The sequence below is a fragment of the Danio rerio genome, chromosome 13 (assembly GCF_052040795.2).
Source record: "Danio rerio strain M-AB ecotype USA chromosome 13, GRCz13ab, whole genome shotgun sequence".
Lineage (NCBI taxonomy): Eukaryota > Metazoa > Chordata > Actinopteri > Cypriniformes > Danionidae > Danio > Danio rerio.
The window spans coordinates 15210430-15230523 of NC_141033.1; the positions used below are offsets into that span (position 1 = coordinate 15210430).

At 37.5% G+C, this 20094-nt stretch overlaps 1 protein-coding gene across 6 annotated transcripts in view; it reads right to left on the reverse strand.

Annotated features, from left to right (window-relative positions):
* rab11fip5a (RAB11 family interacting protein 5a (class I)) overlaps positions 1–20094 on the reverse strand; it is a 63082-nt gene that overhangs the window by 3689 nt on the left and 39299 nt on the right. The window contains exons 3-7 of one of the 6 annotated variants that reach the window (XR_015505752.1): positions 17787–18477; positions 17078–17100; positions 16714–16772; positions 10864–13758; positions 7657–7771 (exon numbers count right to left, since the gene is read on the reverse strand). Coding sequence is in view for 3 of the 6 variants with exons in the window: in XM_087279013.1 (XP_087135139.1) it covers positions 7657–7771; positions 10864–13758; positions 17787–18477 (3701 nt within the window). In the remaining 3 variants the exon portion in view is untranslated. Of the gene's footprint in view, positions 1–7656; positions 7772–10863; positions 13759–16713; positions 16773–17077; positions 17101–17786; positions 18478–20094 lie in introns of those variants that run through there. The other 5 variants (XR_015505751.1, XM_087279014.1, XR_015505753.1 and 2 more) reach the window with 5 other exon arrangements.

The window sequence follows — 20094 nt, forward strand, 5'->3', positions numbered from 1 at the left end:
CCACTTTTTTTAGAGTTGATATAAGTGTTTTGCATCTCCAGAATGTGTCTGTAAAGTTTCAGCTCAAAACATGCATCAGATTTTTCATTATACCTTTTACAAGACTATATTTTATACATTTTTGCAACAGGGGACAGTTTTATCATACTGCGCCTTTAAGGCTAGTCCTCCCTGCCTACCGTTTCATCGTGCCTTTCTGTGTCCCTCCCTCGGCTGCGTCACACAATAGACAGACTTAAAAAAAGAAGAGGTGCGTTCGACATGAAGCTCAGCTGCAGCCGGTGATCAACGAGATTAGCCGAGCGCAGGTGGGGGCGGAGTTGATAACGGAGCCGTCAAGACGGACAGCTGGACACTTCGGGACTCAAAGTTGCTGCAGTCATGATGACCGATCACATGGGGTCATCATATATATATATATATATATATATATATATATATATATATATATATATATATATATATATACATATATATATATATATATACATACATATATATATACATACATATATATATATATACATACATATATATATATATATATATATATATATACATATATATATATATATATATATATATATATATATATATATATATATATATGTATATATATATATATACATATATATATATATATATATATATATACATATATATATATATATATATATATATATATATATATATATATATATATATATATATATATATATATTGTTATTTTTATTTATAACAACAAAACATTTACAAATAAAACAGAATACAGTCTCTACAAACTGTAGTTCCTTTTTAAACAATAAGAGAGAATTGTGAATAAAATATAAAACAAATGCATGAGAGAAATAAGAGGAAATAAGAGGTTAATATAAACATAAAAATGAACAGGTCTATTAAATACAAAGCAATAAGCATAAATTCTAGGAGTTAAACATCAATCTTTAGGCTAATACTTTTTGTTTAAATATGCTAAAAAAAGGGTTTACATATATGTACATTTATAGATATAAACATTTCCAATGTAAAAAGCAAAACAAGGTGCTTTGATTAGGTCTTAATAAATGAGATTATTTTGGATAATGAATGAATTTTCAAAAAAGCATTTTAATCCAAAAAGATTGTGTTGAAAAGAACAAAAGGTAAAATAAGTGAGCTATGTAGAAGTTTCCCATAAAGAGCAGGTAGCCTTTAAACTGCTAGACAGGAAATAAAATATATATTTATATCATAATAATAAAACCATTTTATAATTATTTAATAAAAAAGTTATTTAGCTTAATTTGTTAAGAGAGCTTTAGGGTGGCAGGATCAATGATGATGATTATTTTATTTAAAGTCTGTAAGACCTATTTGAGTTCATATTTAGGTTATTCACTAAAATATACACTAAAATATATCATTTAAATCGTTCATGGAGATGAATGCAGTAAATAGTCTGTATAAAAAGGTTGAAAATAAACCTGTGCAAACAAGCTAACCTTTATAACCGGATTATTTAAAAAAAGATGATACTGCAGTAAAATATTTGTAGTCTTTTAATAAGCAAGATGTGTACAGGATAGAGAGGGTGTGAAAAGTTAATTGTTTGTTTTGAAACTTTTGAATCGGAATTTGTCCAATTATAAACCCGAAATACACGTGTTTGTTGTCATGTGGTGAACTCGGCCAATCGTGTAATATCGGTGTCGTCATCAGAGCTCCTGCAGTCGCTCTTCAGAAGCTGCACGGTCTGAGTTTGCCGTCTGATCTCGGAGAGCTGTCGCGGTACTTTGATGCCACATGTGACAGTCACATGGCTTCGGCGGAGCATCAATCCGGACAAGATTTCTAACCAGCATGCACCGCTTTAAGACAGATTTCGATCGATCTGCGCAGCGCTGCATGAAGTCGAACGCACCTAAGATCTCACGTAGCGTTTGTGAGAAATACTACAGTGAGAACTTAAAGGGTCACGAAACACCAAAACACATTTTTTGAGCTGTTGACAGTCGTATATGTGTCCCACACTGCTAAAAACACTATTAGGACACCTATATTTCACTAAAAAGAGTAAATTGGTTGTTTTTGCGTTATTTCAAGCAAATTCGTCTTTCCTGTTTGAAACGAATTTTTGAAGCTGCGTCACGGTCATGACATAATAGCGTGTATTCCAGCGTGCAGACTGGGCGTCTGTGCCAGAGTGAGTCTTATTACGTCTTACAGTGTGATACATTAATGCATGAGTAAGGCTTGGTTCAAACCAATCAGCGCACTCTACTGTGCAACTTCATTAATATTCATTTGTGTCACCGCGCTTACACCACAAAGACGCCACGTTGTGTTGGCAAAACAAGCGTGAAGTGTTGCTTTTATAGTCTGCTGCCGTTAAGTTTCGTTTTCATTTTCTCTCTGTGAGAGCTTATCTGGATCACGTGTTTTTTACAGTGTACGCGACGCTCGACAACAATAACCTACGTGTCTAAGGGGGATTATTGTTTACCTGAGAGCTGTTCTCATCTGCAAACGCTGAAATCTGGATTCGTTTGTAGTATTCTCTCCATATAGACGCGGCTCTAGTTGCTGGTGATTGTCCTGTCTCTACAGATTTGGTAAGTGAGCGACCAGTGCTCTTTGTTTATTCAGTTTGTTCGTATCGAATTAAGTTAACTATTGCACTGAGTGCAGAAATGTTAGCACCGCATTTTGTGACCGGAATAACACACGCGGCTTTCTGACACTACCTGCCGTTTCCGGGAAATGCGGAGGTTTTTTTTCTCTCATTCGCCGTGCGGTATCAAACATTGCATGAAAAATACACGCTTAGATCAGTTCCTCGAATCGAATATCTCGTTTGTTGCGAGGGGCATGAATGAATTCCCTGAATGAAAGAGCCAAACTGCAGTTAAAGTCCAACATTTAATAATTTGGCAAATAATTCGACTACAGATGTCCATGTAGGTTAAACACCATCACTTACTCCTGTCTGTGTGGGTGTGTATTTTGACTCTGAAACTCGCGCGTACACAAATAGACACTCCCACACCATCCCACTTTAGTTCCTCCGACACTCCCCCCTAAACAGAGCTGGACACGCCCACTTTTCTGACTTTTTCCAAAGTAGAGGTGTGAAAACACCCTGCTGAAACGAGGGGGTTTCATGGCCCTTTAAGAAATAAGTATTTGTTGTAGAGTTGCATAGATGAGTCCCACACAATGTCGTCACAAAGTTCACACGCGCACACACACAGATAACACAGTGCAGACACACACACACACACACACACACACACACACAGAGCACGCGTTTAGCTTTGCACTCTTTTTGCACGCAAATGTGACAGAATACCTGTTAACAGGATATCTGTTATGTTAATGTACAAAGTAAACCTGATTTAACGTTCACAAAACGTGTCTTTCTTAATAATTGTTCTGACACGTGGCTGTGCTGATGAAGTAAAGCTGAAGTAAATCGCTGTAATTCATTACACACATCCACAGTTTTAAAATATTTTAAACATATGAAACTTACTCTTGATCACATTTGATGATGATTGATGATCCTAGCAAACTGAACAAACCTTTTATTCCGTGTTGCTTTGTACACATCTGGTCTTGTTGATATAATTATACACGTGACTACCGGGACATGTTACTACACAGCTGTCAGTCAATTCATTGGGCAGGGGGACCGCACTACTACGTCAAGTTGTGGTATGAAAATCGCTCCAATTGGTCCACCGTTTTTATGTTGTTAAAGGGTCACGAAACACCAAAACAAATTTTTTGAGCTGTTGACAGTCGTATATGTGTCCCACACTGCTATAAACACTATTAGGACACCTATATTTCACTAAAAAGTGTAAATTGGTTGTTTTTGCGTTATTTCAAGCAAATTCGTACTTCCGGTTTGAAACGAATTTTTGAAGCTGCGTCACGGTCATGACATAATAGCGTTGTATTCCAGCATGCAGACTGGACGTCTGTGCCAGAGTGAGTCTTATTACGTCTTACAGTGTGATGCATTAATGCATGAGTAAGGCTTGGTTCAAACCAATCAGCGCGCTCTATTGTGCAACTTCATTAATATTCATTAGTGTCACAGTGTTTTCACGACAGAGACGCCACGTTGTGTTGGCAAAACAAGCGTGAAGTGTTGCTTTCATAGTTTGCTGCCGTTAAGTTTTGTTTTCATTTTCTCTCTGTGAGAGCGCAGCTGGCGTCATGTGTGGATTAACAGTGTACGCGACGCTCGACAACAATAACTTACATGTCTAAGGAGGTTTATTGTTTACCTGAGAGCTGTTCTCATCTCCAAACGCTGAGATCTGGATTCGCTTGTAGTCTTCTCTTCATAAAGACGCAGCTCTAGTTACTGGTGATTGTCCGGTCTCTACAGATTTGGTAAGTGAGCGACCAGTACTCTTTGTTTATTCAGTTTGCTCGTATCGAACTAAGTTAACTATTGCACCGAGTCACCGAGTGTAAACACGATAGCATCACAACCAAACTTTAACCTCGTGTAGGGTTTTTACCGCATTTAGTGACCGGAATAACACACGCGGCTTTCTGACGCTACCTGCCGTGTGCATCTAAGTTTCCGGGAAATGCGGAGGTTTTTGAGGTTTTTTTTCTCTCATTCGCCGTGCGGTATCAAACATTGCATGAAAAATACACGCTTAGAGCAGTTCCTCGAATCAAATATCTCGTTTGTCGCGAGGGGCATGAATGAATTCCCTGAATGAAAGAGCCAAACTGCAGTTAAAGTCCAACATTTAATAATTTGGCAAATAATTCGACTACAGATGTCCATGTAGGTTAAACACCATCACTTTCTCCTGTCTGTGTATTTTGACTCTGAAACTCGCGCGTGCCCAAATAGACACTCCCACATCATCCCACTTTAGTTCCTCCGACACTCCCCCCTAAACAGAGCTGGACACGCCCACTTTTCTGACTTTTTCCAAAGTAGAGGTGTAAAAACACCCTGCTGAAACGAGGGGGTTTCATGGCCCTTTAAATTAATAGAAGGACTGGGTGTGTTTATATCACCCCAATATGACTGTCTATACACTATATTTACACATATGTTCGTCCAAACAGCTTGAAAAGTAGATTTTTCACTTTAGGTGCCTTTTAAACACCTTTTGAACTACCATTGCTCATATTTCACTTGAAGGAAATCCTGTTATTTTTTCATAAATCTCACTTTGATTATATACAGCTACTTAGCTAACATGAAAACGACTGATATATTTCCTAGTTCCTCCGAAAGGCCCGCCCTCAAGTGACTCTGATTGGTCATCGTCATAATATGCTGCGATTCGCGGATCGGCTCCACGTCACGCCCGTACAAGCATGCACTTTCCTGCTGTGTGAACAGTCAATCAACCTCTTATCTGCTCTCTAAAATAAAATCTGACATGTGTCTGTAATGAGTGAAAATGGGGTACGGCTTATTTAAGAGAGATCGTCTTTGTGTGTGTCTATGTGTGTTTGTGTGTTTGTGTGAATTTGTGGGTGAACTTTCTGTAGGCTCATGTAACAAGCCCATGTGCGCGGGACTTTCTTTTTCTTTTTCTCTGATGCTCGGATTAAGTTATTTTCTGTAATATATCGAGACAGAAGAATAAAGCACAAGATGTGGGATGAGACCTGTGTGAGCCTTGATTTATTTTTCTGCTGCTACATGAGTTAGGTGAGCTATCCTGTTTTTTTAGTTTTTTTTTTTTTTTACTCAACACAATGTCTTTCACATCCAGAATATGCAGTTGTAGTAATATGAATCATAAACATATATTTTGCGACTTCATTGTCTGAGATGTAAAACGCATGGAAAAGCTGCCTAAAGAGAAACAATGCAAAGTCACGCACACACTTTGAGAGTTGCTGCACGCTCCGGTGAAGTGCGTGTGTGTTTATAGCAGTTTGACTGATAAATATACATTTGTAGCTAAATCGTTTGCGGTGCAAAACAGCATTTCCCATTGTTTACATCGGTGCTACAGCATACCGTTAACACTAGATACTGTACATGTCATGATAATTTTTAACAAATAAAAGCACTTACAGTAGTGTAGTGTAGTTCACAGCTTCTGCTTTGAGAAGATTTTAACCGAATCCAGCACTCAAATGAGAGAGATTCTGGAGCTGTGGTTTGTCGATTCATGTTTGCTATGTATTTTATAATTCTCTGGAACATAATTAATATTGAACTGTAAGCACTTCTGTCTTCGTGTCCTGTCCTTTGGAAGCCCAAATACAGAAACAGATAAAGCTCTGTGGAAACAGCAGTGATTGGACACTTAGCTGCGCAGAGTGTGTGCGCGGTAAAAGTAACTTTTAAAAAAGTACCTACTGGAAGTATTTTTTGTAGTCCCCAAAATTCGTTCATTGTAGGCTTTGCTAAGCTAACTCTGTAAAAACCCAAGGTCTCCCTTTACATAAAATTTTGAGCTTTTTACATTCATAGTTGTTGTTTATGTTCACACAGCTACATTGCACACCAACTAAAGTTTAAAATATGATATCGTAGAGGACCACCCCTTTAAAAATATGATTGATGCATAGTATAATGGTGTGATGCATGGTAAAAAACTAGTGACTATAAAGAGGAAAAACAGACATGCTTGAGCAATGTTTCCATTTATATCACATCTAATGATATGCCCTGTTTTTGATTTGTTTAGACATCTGTTATGTGTTGAATTCAAGTGTCAAAGTGTGAAGACGCAGAATGAAACCTATCTTTTTAATAATCTCAGGAGCCATTTAGTTACACCATTTACATTTTTATTTCAGAAATACCAAAAAGCAAATCATGCCATAAAGGTACTAATTTTAATAAGTATAAATTTGTTACGCTTACGCCTAGCGTCCACACTATTCCAGCATCTTCAATCCACGAATATAAAGCATTTTAAATATGCTGAATATCCTGTTTTAGGGTGCTTTCACACTAGCACTTTTGGTCCGTACTCAGGTTAGTTTTATGTCAGAGTACGGTACGTTTAGCTACTCTGGTGCGCACCTGTGAACCATACCCAAGTCGGCCTGAAATAGATGAATGTCAATTCAATTGTACCATATAATGACGGTGAACCACCAACTGTACCCAAGCGTACCGGGTTTCAGAAGGAAAAAAGGCAATGTAAACACAAACCAACAGAGAGGGGACTATAGAACTTGGGTTCGAAACAGGCATTTGAACCAAGTGTGAAAGCACTCTCAGTTTGGAAATGCTGGTGTTCTATTTCAGTATTGACGAACTGAAACACAAAGTTTTTAAGTGGCCACAATAGCTCTTTAATTGGTCTTCTGGATGATTGCAAATCGTTTACTGATTCATCAAGCCACTCTCACATGAATCAAGTATGAATGCTGGCAAAATATGTGCATGCCCAGAGCATGAATGGTCACCATGCGTTTTAGTCTATACTGTGTGGACAGCATGATAAAAAGCAGGTCTGAATGAGAAGCGTTTTCATATTGAAACAGTTTTAAAATGAAAACGCAATAGTGTTAACTCAGCCTCAATCTGCTTTTTGGGTATGCACAAAGTTTTAGAGTTAAACTGAAAAAAAAAAAACATGTCCAGTATTAAAACACCTTAAGATAATTAATAATATTATTATAATTATTATCTGCATAACAGCCTAATTTATGCTTATGCATTACCTTCTTGTCTGCATCACTTCGTCCTGAGTGTATGGTGGATTTAAGCTTCTCTAGTACAGATCGACCCTCTGACCTCTTCTCATCAGGGGGCGTCAATGGCTTCACTGGGTGTGGACTAGAAGAAATATAGACAAAAATTTAGTAGTCAGTAAAAAGTGGTAAAAATGTGACAGTTTAATATCATGACTGAGTCAGTTTACTAACAAAATTTATGAAAGAGATAGCTCACCCAAAAATGAAAATTTCCATACTATTTACTTAAGTGGTTTTAAACTTAAAAAAGAAAGAAACTCAGACAGGATTTGGAATAAGTGGAGGGTGGGTAAATGACATCATTTTCATTTCATTCATGTTTTTAAAAGAAGCTTTTAGTTCCAAGATGAGGAGATCTCAAGGGCACAATAAATGTTACACTACTCACCGTCCAACAACCCCTCTAATCAGCAGCAGTACAGACGATTATTAAAGGAGGCAACCATTTTGAAGAAATCAACAAATCGCCCGAAATCACAGAAACTAAAATTTGCTCCAGGACTGAACCACACACTCTCACAGCTCACTTGGTTAACACCTGCTAATTGAAGAGAGGCTCCCCCATCCCCATTGTAGAATCCACAAGAGAGTGTGAGCCTATGTGTGATTGTCCATGGAGAAATCAGGAGACATGCTGCTACCACAAACAAATTAACACAAGAGAAAAGATATGGATGAAGGGGAAGAGTCACCCTGCAACCAGAGAAAGTGAAGCGCATTGATCTCAGTGTATAATAAGACATCCCAATAGACACCTTTTCCGGCCCCATAACATCATTTTCCCAAGAAACACACCTTGCACCACATATTTGCTAAAACAGGAGGTCCGTAGTTGTTCAAACTGGAAATACTGTTGAAATAATGTATGGTTCATGATTATCCATCATCATATGCTGACCTAAATCTGACGAGTTTCTAATATAGCATTAAGAGGTTATTTTAAGAAATGTCACTTATTTTCTTTAATAATTGCCTGTATTATGTTTCCAAATGTGTTGACAGTTTGTCTTAAAAACAAAACCTTCCCTCAACAGTCTGGATATTTGTTATTAGCATCTTGATGGGAAAGTGATTGTAACGTTTCTATTGACTTCTAATCAAATATGGTAAAAGCACTTTATTGTGAGTATATGCGAGAATTGACTCATTAGTCTCTTGAATGTTATGAAGGATATGAGTGTGAGAATGAGCAGTTGCTGCGTGGTGTTCACTTAAAGACTACTGATGACAAAGTTTCTATGGCTTGTTTCCAGCGAGAGGTACGGTTCAGTATTCATTTATTTCGATTTACACTGTCAGAAGTAGCAAATAGTGACCTGTATCATACCACTTTTTGGAACACTTTCATAAGGGTACTAATGACAACAGTACAAAACCAAAAGTATAGAGCTAGACTATTGCAACTATAGTCTATAGCAACACTATTGGTTTACAGAAAATCGTCACCACTTTGTACTACAACCCAGGGAAAGACAAAACTGAAAGCAATATTTTATATTTTATATTTTGCATCCAAAACGCAACACCATAATAATACAAAGACAATATGAGCAATGAGACATGCTCACACAAAGATTGATTCATCTTGTGACGAACAGCCACATGTCAAGAAGCCAGAACAAGATCTGCTGTGTGTCTTCCATAGACTGATTTCACATGGCCACCATTTTAAAACCAAAAACGGAAAGAAATCCGGAAGTATCGCCTGGAGTCAAAAAGGAATGTTGTGTACCTGGCTGTATATCTTATCAGCAAGGAGAAAGTGACACAAATTTATAATTTTACCACATTCTGAGTGACCTAAAGGTCAATTCTGAATGGATAGTGAAAATAAAAAGGGATGTCAGACCTCAATTTCAGTTGAGGGAAATGGCACTAGCTAGCTAACATTTTCTTTCCCAAACACATGTTTTAGATGCCATTTATCAAACTCTATATAATTTTACTATATTAAACCTGTCACGATACTGAATTTTAGTACTGAAATAAAAAAGTCAATTTCCTGCACACAAACAACAGTTGTTCATTCTTAAACAGCGCTGATTTGCCATAGTGTTTACCAGTGCTCAACAAAAATTACTGTGATTGGCCATGAAGGTAATCAGTTAACTACACTTCACCGATGTTCACCGAGTACAAACACAGATGAGCAATCCGCTGATCTTCGCAGCTTTAAAACGCTTCAGTGTCCCTGTATTTGTGTTTGCACTCAGTGAAGAGCAGTGAACAGATGACCTTTATGGCCAATCACTGTCATTTCTGTTGACCACTGGTGAACGCAATAGCAAATAAGCGGTGTTTAAGAACGCGCTCAGCTGTGCTTAAATGTTAGCAGAAAATTGACATTTTTTAAATTTTAGTACAGGGACATAACTATTACAGACAACACAAGGGTGTGCTACAGAGGACTGCATTGTTCGATCGCTCACATAAGCGTTGTCCTACAGGGCCATTAACGTCACTTCTAAATGTGTGGAAAGCACGAAGGGTGCAGCTTCTTCACTCGATTTGTGGACACTTGCCACACATCTACACTTTTTTTTAAATGACCTGAGTGTATAAAACACACATTATGTAAAAGGTCTTCATGGCTTTCTTTTTTGAGCAAGAATAACCTTCTTCACAAATTTCTGGTGAACACCACATCGACCAAGCAAGAACACTTTTGTCAGTGACAACCCAAGTCTGATCAAGGTGACCTGTTTCAAACCATAGTGTACTATACTATACTATACTATACTATACTATAGTATACTATACTATATTAAACGGTATCATACCGCTCAGTGGAGACAAGGCATAATTATAATCTGTAATCCTTTTAAACCAAAAAATAAACAGCCAACTGTCATAGAACCCTACACTTTTAACACAAAGAAACCTTGATAGAACCCTACATTATTCCTAGTTGGATGACCTTAATATAATTTTTAGTTTCTAACACTGGCCAAAATTTCCACACTGGTGCATAGCAAATATCTATAGGAAGGTGGAATACCAGTTTTGGTAATTACTGATTTTACCATTTAACATCACTGAATATGTGACAAAGAAGAATGAAAGTGACTGTAGAGCTCAAAAGTTCTTCAGAAGTGCCCATTAGTGCAAGATCAGAAACATGAGTATTTAACCTTAGTGCCCAAGGACAATTACAACAAAGCTATGAGACCTCACCTGCTCTTATGACGGAATATATCTGATTTATCCTGAAGAAAAGGATTGCATGATGTAGAATTTACAGGCTGCATTGTAGGATGAGAACCAGCAAGTTCTGGATGTTGCAATGACTCGGCTGAGGTTGGAGGATTTATGGGAAAGGGGAAAGTGTCTACTGCTACATGTGGTGTCGAAGAAGCTACAGGTGAAAGGTCGAACAAAGATGATATAAAGTTAAGGTTAGGAGAATGCCTTGAGGCCAGAGTTGGCTGGTCGAAGGGGGAAGGTGCTGATGACTGGGGTAAAGTGGGCCAGTTCACTGAAAATAAGTCAGGTGTCGCAGATTGTTGCACAACTGGGGTTGTCCACAAATCAGTGTTTCTGTCGAGACTTTCTACTGGTTTAGGATGTAGTTCTGTCCCACTGTGAGTTTCTGCAGATTTAAAATTTACATTACAAAGATGAATTTCAGTTGCTTGGGATAAAAAGATGTTCTTCAGGTCAGCATCAGTTTTGACAAGGTCCTGTGTAATACTGGAGGTTTGCTCAGGTACATAATCTGACATAAATGGATTAGATTCAGCCAGCACAATGTCATTTGATGTGGTCCCAACGTTAAAGAATTCATCTTCTTGCACTCTTTGAAAATCACCTACTTTGGTTGGACAGGTTTTACAATGGTCAGTGAGACATGTGTCTGTATCTAATGGTGCAAGTTGAGCCTCAAGTTCTGCTATCATTTCGGAGGTAACAACAATTGACGACGTATCTTTAGGAAAATCGTAATTATCTGAAGGAACTGACTGTACCATTGATTCATCAAATTCTGGCTTTATAAACTCTGATGTTGTGTTCTCAGATGAACAACTGTGTGAAGGGTCTGACATTGGTGTAATGGTATGCGTTTCAGGCAGGAGATCCAATAAGTAATTATTCTGGGAAACATCCTGACGACATTCTTTTTTTGGCAAGGCTTCTTGAGAAGGTTTAATTTTTTCTGCTATAACCTGATTTTGCTCAGCAACTACTTTTGTTATGGCCTTTACAGACGTGTCATGTTTTATTGTGGCAAAATCATGAAGGATATTGCTTGGAAAGGACTCAATTTTGGAAGTGTCTTCTGCAGGCAAAAGATGTTTGGTTTTCACTTCCTGGGTGAGTTCTAAGTTAGAGGAAATTGAATCTTGCTGAGATACACAGGTAAGGTACTGATCTGAATCTGCACACTTATACAGGCTGTGAAGAAGCACACTACCAGGTGAAAGCACTAAAGAGTTTTTGTCTGCTGTATCTTCATTTCTCCCTGTTTTAATTGCACCGGTTGAATGGTTATGTTCTACAGGAAGTGTCTGTTCATTAGAATACATTATTTCTGGCTCTTCACTGATGCTGCTTAGTAGAGTACCTGTTAAATGATTCTTGAATGGACTGATTGGTCGTTCACTCACACTCTCTTTGTTTTCCTGCATGCCATTAGACATGGTTTTTAAGAGTACTGGAAAGGAAATGCCATTGGGTAGGTTCTCAGGAACAGAGTCTTTAATTTCAGAATAGTTATGACTGACACCCTTGAAGAGATCCTCTCTTGATTCATTCTGTATTATGGTGTTCATTACTGCATCTTTTATCTCAGCTTTATCCACAAGCAAAGTAGTTGAAACTAGGAAACTCTGTGCTGATTGAACATGGTTTCTAGAAGCCTCAGTGGCTTCAGCTTGGGACTTTCCAATTTTCACTATGTTTTGAATGAGTGAGCCACCTGATCTCCAAAATTCTTCATCGGATTTGATTATATTACCTGTAATAATGTCAGTCTGACAGGGCTCAATACATGGCTGGTCTGGGACTCCACCTACAGAATCAGATGTCATGGTAGACTGTTCCAGTGTGTCACCTGAGTTGTTGCCCTTAGAGGACAGCACAAGATCCTCCTCATGGATTGTCACAGACTCAACATCCTTCAAGGCTTCAGGTCTCTGTAATGATTCAGGACCACCATCTGAGAATCCAATGCAGATACTAGGAAGAAGGTCAAGAGCGTCTGCTTCTTCTGATAATGATAATTGTCTGACATCTGATTTGGCATCTTGAGAGGTTACAGCCATCTTTGAGGGGTTTTCAAAAATTGACACATCAGCATTGTCTTCATTCTTGGAGCAGGCTGGCAGTGCAGGAAAAGGGCATGCAAACGTATTTAGTTCAGAAAACTCTAAACTCGAATTCTCTGGTAAAGAGATTTCAGACACATTTATATATTCTGCAAACCCATATGCCCCATGATTAGTGAGGTCAGGCTTGTTAGAACTAGAACAAACACTATTTACATTGCTTCTTGAAATTTGAGGTGTGTCTGCAGTTGATTCATCAACAGTGCTTGCTAAAGCATTTCCCCCTAAATCAGTTAGGTAATTTGTATGCGATCTCATTAGGCAACCCAAAGCACTCAAAGGCTCTTGGTTATTTGTTTTTATTAAGAGAGCTGGGAGGGTAACCAAACTATTTGTTTTAGCCATCTCTTCCAAGGGCTTTAATCTGTCCTTAGCGAAATCCTCAAAGTCATCATTTTCTGTCTGTCCCTCCAAGGGAGAAATTAAAGGATCAACTGAGATTTCCATTTTGGAAGGTCCTTGCTTGTTTCCAACCCTTAGCAAATCTGGGGTGGCATTGCCATCAACCTGTGAGCTAAAAAGAGAGGGTACATCAGGAGTTAAAGGAGCATCAGAATGAAGCTCTTGAAAGATATTATTCTGCTGTGCAAGTGGGAGGATGGGATTGGCTTCATAAAAAGGTGAGGGTGGAGTAAAGGTAGCGGTGTTTTTGTCAGTCATATTCTGTGAAGGAGCATTAAAGTTCAAGGGTACGATGGAAGAGCTTGTATTGGCACTGGAGTCTGACTGAGGAGACACCAGTGGGCTGTGAAAGGAAGGTATATACAGCACATTAGTTAACGCAGCCTCCATTAAACCCAATAATAGTGTGCAACGACGATAGCCAAGAGCCATGCGACCAGTGACCTTCACCATCTAAATGAGAAATCCCTCAGAAAGGAGTGACTAATGACCCACAGCAGTGCATATACATATAAACTGTGCAACATGCTATTATAAACTCGAAAAAATATCCAATAAACTTTAGTAGTTGTTCTCAAAATACTGCATCATGTTTCAAAACAATTTTCAGTGTTTATTCGTTGGACTTTTTTTTTTCAAGATGTGATCTTAATGACATTAAATACAATAAATTTTGTAGTATAAATCTAGTGATTAAAAGGTCTCAGAATGCAATTGCAATTTGGAATTATTATTTTGTACTGTATTAAACATTGTTCAAAGTAGCAAGCATTATGACACATGACAGTATTTTGAACAAACTGTCTGTCCACAGCTGCATAACTTCAATAAACATAGAACCCCTGAGTTTGAAAAGGCCATAAGACATGTTGAAGAAAGAAGAAAAATAAACACATAAAGGCACAAGCAAACAAACTCAAGCACAAGATTTTTATAAACGGATGATATTGCCCACATAGTTAACTTCAGACAAACTAAAACTAAATCACTTTTTTGCTTGAAGCAAGTAAACATACTGTAAGAGCATGTGATTGGTTGGGGTTTTTGACATGTTACAGTAGCTGAACTTTAATGCCATTTCTATGAAATCATTTAAATTGGATGTCACAGAGTTAATACAACCACAACACAAGTCAGTTTCTTAGGAAAAGATTAACCATAGTTGTAAGCTAAACTGCAGTGTAAACTGTGATTTTTAAAAGAAAACTGTTTTTATGATAGGTCAAGGCTTAATCTGTATTCATTTAATAGGTCATTAGTCTTAAACGTTTAGTCTGTTATGGGGCATTTCGTGGGTGAATAAGAATTTGATCAGCAGAATAAATTCTCTTTCAGGTCTTTGTGTGTTAATGTGTTGATCTCACTCCAATCAGAGTTTCAATAATTTTTTTTACCCAATTAATGGCACTGCTATTGTATTGTTGTTTTGCAATTATTTCTACTATAAATCTTTTAGTAAATGAATGTCAATAACAGAAGTGCATTAACCTGTAAATATTTTGTACAATATTGTAAGAATTTTACATTTTAATATTCAAAATCTCTACAATAATTTTATACATTTTGGTGATTTATGTACTACTCACATTCTCTTAAATGTTTCCCTTCAAATTTAGAGTAATTTGCCATTTATAGCAGTGGCACAGCCACTTGTAAATATTATAACCATTACCTAATTGTAGGGGTGACAAAACCTGTTCTAAAGAGCCACTGCCCTTTAGTTTAGCTTCAAGACTGAACAAATTCCTGAACCAGCTAATCAAGGTCTTCAGACACACTGGAGACATGTAGGCCAGTATGCGAGTCAATATATTTGTAGCATAAAGCATATTGTTATCTCTTTATTGCTTTCCAATAAATGGAAGCAACTAAATTCTGCCAAAAGTGTCCTTCCTTCCTTAAGTTAATTTCAATAAACAAATTTTCAGACATCACGATATACACTACCTGACAAACAACAATAAATAATAACTTGACTTGTAGTAGATAATTTGGTATAAGAAGTGTTTTATATGAAGGATAAAGGCCTTCATAAACGAATAATTTTACCAAATAATTACCAAATACCAAATTATTAATCTGTTAAATAATTTTAATTACTTACTTGGGACAGTAAGGTCTGACTTTGCTTAGACAAAAGTCTAGTCACTTAGCAGAAATAATGTACACTATAAAATATAAAGTGGAAAAAGAATTAATATTGTGCATGACTCCTATGAGCTTGGACGACTGCAACCATACATCTCTGCAGTGACTCAAATAACTTAATAAAGTCATCTGGATTGACAAAGAAAGCATTCTTGCAGGTGTCCCAGAGTTCATCAAGATTCTTTGTATTCATTTTCAATGTCTCCTTCTTTATCTTACCCCAAACATGCTCAATAATGTTCATGTCTGGTGACTGGGCTGGCCAATCCTGGAGCACCCAGAACTTCTTTGCTTTCAGGAACTTTGACGTGGAGGCTGAAGTATGAGAAGCAGTGCTATCCTGCTAAGGAATTTGCTCTCTCCTGTGGTTTGTAATGCTGTTGATGTTGCCAACCACTCTGCAGATCTCTCGCTTGCCCTCATACTGAATGTAACCCCAAACCATGATTTTTCCTTAACCAAACTTGACTGGTTTCTGTGAGAATCTTGGGTCCATGCAGGTTCCAATAGGACTTTTGCAGTATTCGTAATAATTGGGATGCAGTTCAACTGAAGATTCATCAGAAAAATCTGCCACTTTTCCAAATGATCAACAAGAAGTCAAGTTATTATTTGTTGCTGTTACAACTGGGATAAAAGACAACACTTTTGCCAGATAGTGTATTATACAATGTATTGTTGTTCTGTATTGTACTTTGTACACTTTTAGAAATAAAGGTACAAGAGCGGTCACTTGGGTGGTACCTGTTTAAAAGGTATACATTTGAACCTAAAAGGTCCATATTAATACCTCAGGGATACATATTAGTACCCAAGTACAAAATTGTACCTCTTAAATTTTTTTAGTTACTAATATATACTTCTGAGGTACCAATATAGACCCTTTAAGTACAAATGTGTACCTTTCGAAAAGGTAACACACTAGTGACAGCTCTTGTACCTTTATTTCTGAGAATGTACAATGAAAGCAAAGCTGAATTTAATTTCATATAACTAAAGCTGTATTGGCCCATTTTATTAACTAGCAGAACTTAAAATAAAGTGTCATTGACGTCTTTGCACAAGTATCAAATGTGCAGATTTAATTTGTAGTGCTGCTCTCTTCACAATAATCTCACTTCAAGAGTAAATACGAAGTAATGATGCTCACTGTGGAATTTGCTCCAAGACATCAGCAGGAAACTTCAACATGAAAATCATTTGACAAGTCTGAAATTCACAGATATTAATTAGCTAATACTGCTTTCCTTTCCCCCCCATCAAGTTTATGTTTAAAAACGTGACATAACTGCAAGCTCTCACAATTAATGCAAGATTTGTTGAATTTGCACTAATTTTCGCAACTGCTAAACCCAAAGGGACTGATGTGCGTTCATAAGCATGTGTGCGCACATTTTTGTTGACACAGCATGAAAAGGCATATCCCTGCTTTATAAAAACCCAAACCAAAACACTGAAAATAAAGAACAGAGTGTGATTTACCGCCACCCGAGAAAAAAAGAGAAAATATTTACCAAACAATGGACAGCATACACACCTACAACAGAAGCAGGAATGCAGTTACACTGGTTTAGGTCAGTGACAGAATTAAACTGATTGACTCCTCCCATTCATAGCCAACACAAACACTCCTACACACTATTTCAGGTCCATCTGTCTGCAATGCAAAAATAGCACTCGTCGATGAAAATTGAGAAATGCAAACTTGGTTTTGAGGAAGAACATGTGAGAAGGAAAGATGGAGAGAGAGAGAGAGAGAGAGAGAGAGAGAGGGGGGGGGGACTCAAGAAGTACTCAAGAGTTCTGGTTTCCAGGCAGCACCTCTCTCTGCAATGCAGATGCTAAAACTAAATCTATGACTACATGGCATGATGTTTACACTCACAGGATTACACACACAGACTGTGAGTGTGATTTATGAGGATTTTTCATAGGTGAAATTTAATTTGTACAGTAACAAACGCTTTAACCTTAATCATAACCCTAAACCCGAACCTCAAAGGAACAAGTGGCACAATCTGAAGGTTAAAAAATACACTTAAGCCTCATTTTACACAGTTTAACTATTAAGGACACAAGGAATGTCCTCATGTACCACCTCAACACTGTAATACCTAGGTCAAACACATATCATTATACAAATTTTATATATAAAACCCATAAACAAGTACACACACATGCTTCTACTCATCATTTGTAACAAACAAAGCAAAAAAGGTTTACCTGGGTTTACTGTGCGAGTCCTTGGAGCTGAACCATCCTTTGTGTTTGACTTCCACAAGTGGTTGAGCATGTTCTGTTTCCTCTTTACTCGTGATTGGTCCTTTACCAGCTGAATCACCTTTCCCATGTGAAAACAGGCCCCTCCTTTTCTTGCCCTGAGTCTCTGTCTCTCCAGCACGTATCACGGTTTCATTCACAGGCTCATCTGTAACTCTCCCAGCATGCTCTAGTGCTGCAACAATGGCGGCTTTTTCTTCCTCGCCAGGTTTATCGAAGGACCAGCGTCGTCCATCCACGGGGCCACCATTCTGCTTTTCTTTCCCTTGGCGAGAGAGGTTTTGCAGGGAGAGTGAAAGGGAGCCTTTTTGAAGCACCCCGAGGGCTGGGAGCCGGGGTTCGGGCCTTGGCTTTGACTCTTGGGATTTCTCTGGCTTTGCTGGCAGCTTGGTTGCCTGGGGTTGACCTGACTGAGTTATTGGTTTGGTTGACTCTTGTTGAGGATGCTGTAGTACAAGTGTCGGTGGGTGGTGAGTGAGTGGAGACGTTTCCACAGGGTTCCCGTTCACACACACTGAAGGAAGCAGGATAGGGGTGTCGTTGTCTGACATCATAGAATGAGGCACTGGTAAGCTGATGTCATACATCACATGTCTGACGGGAGAAACCTGTGGCGAAGGAGCGACTGTGTGTTCTGAAGGAGAGAGTGCAAGTGAGAGTTAGTTTGGTTTATTTAACTTGCAAGAAAAAGTTAAGATAAGATTGCAGAAAAAAAAGGACATGGATTTGGTTCGATTTATCAGTTGTGATTAGATGGAGGCAAATCTGAATGAGACAAATCTGCAGTCAACTGTGAGCACGCAATAGCTTTTAAGCTGAATAAATGATTGGAGTCAGGCATACACCACCAGAATGACATCTATGATTTCACCAAAGATTAAGATGTTGAAATTGTGAGTTCAATTATTTATTTTATTTTTTTTTAAATAAAATGAAGCGATACAAATATAAATGAAATAAATTAACAAATCACATCCATTACAATAAAAAATACATTTAGAAAAGAGGAAATTTCCATTTCATGTCAACTTCTAAGGGATTTTAGGGTCCAGTAGAACTAAAGTTTGATAGCACTCATAACCTAAATTTTGCTTTATTGTAACAGATTACTTATACGAAGATTAAGAAAGGGGTAAGTTTAAATAATTTTGTTCCTGCTACTTATAATTGAAGTCAATGAGGATTTTTTTTCTGTAAGGTTAAAGTTATTTTATTATTTTTGTTAAAGGAAACACTTCATTTATTACTGTACCTTTTTCTTATTATGTGATATATGTTGATTTGATTGATCTGCAAAATGGAGTAAATCTCTCTGACAGACAATTATTCTCTAAAATGCAATGTTTCAAATTTCAAAAGTGTAGTATAATTTGAAAGGCTGTTTGTTCAACTGTGTTAATAACAAAGAAAGCATAGCCTGAACTTAATCCTTTACAAAAGTTATGTTACACATTTCCATTATGTATGCCTCTTGGCTGCTTTGGCCCTTAAAAAACAATTGGGTAAGTGATTTTGATATGTTGAAGAGACCCATTTGTAAAAAATTCGATGAGCTTCCAATAATGACACCCACAGATAAGATGTCCAGTAAGAGCATTACATTTCCAATCAGCTCTCAGCAGTTGACCAATCATGACAGACTTTTTGAAAAGTTTAGCTTTAAAGAAATATAAACTTTACCAGAAAGAGTTTTAAAAAAGACCCTGCAGCAATGTGAAATAAGGGAAAATACACCAGGTATTAAGATGCATGTCTTCCAGAGGTAGATAAAAGTGCATCTGATATCCTACACTCCACCTACTGGCCTAACATGTGATTGTTTTGGTAAGTGTTATGAGAGAGTGCACCAAAACAAAGTTTTCATACTTTGCTGCGTTGTACGCATGAATTATGAACAAAACTGTAGTTGCCTTTTTTATTTTGTTCACTCATATGCCACTTTATATGTGTCTGTTTGTGCAATTATACTCATGTGTCACACAGTGAAAACTCTAGGAACGCTATACTGTAGACTGCTAAATTTATAGAAAAAGGTCCAAATCCAAACACTAGTGGTCAAAAAAGATCTTTATACCAGGTAGACACCGTACTGCATCTCAGCTGACCACTTTTAATCACATCACTGAAAACGGATGTTTAAAAAAAATTTGTAAAATGGCTATAACTTAAAAAAACTGCACTGTAAAACTTTTGTAAAAAAACATTAGCAATCCTCAATCAACAGGCTGTTTAAAGTCCAGCATAACCGAAC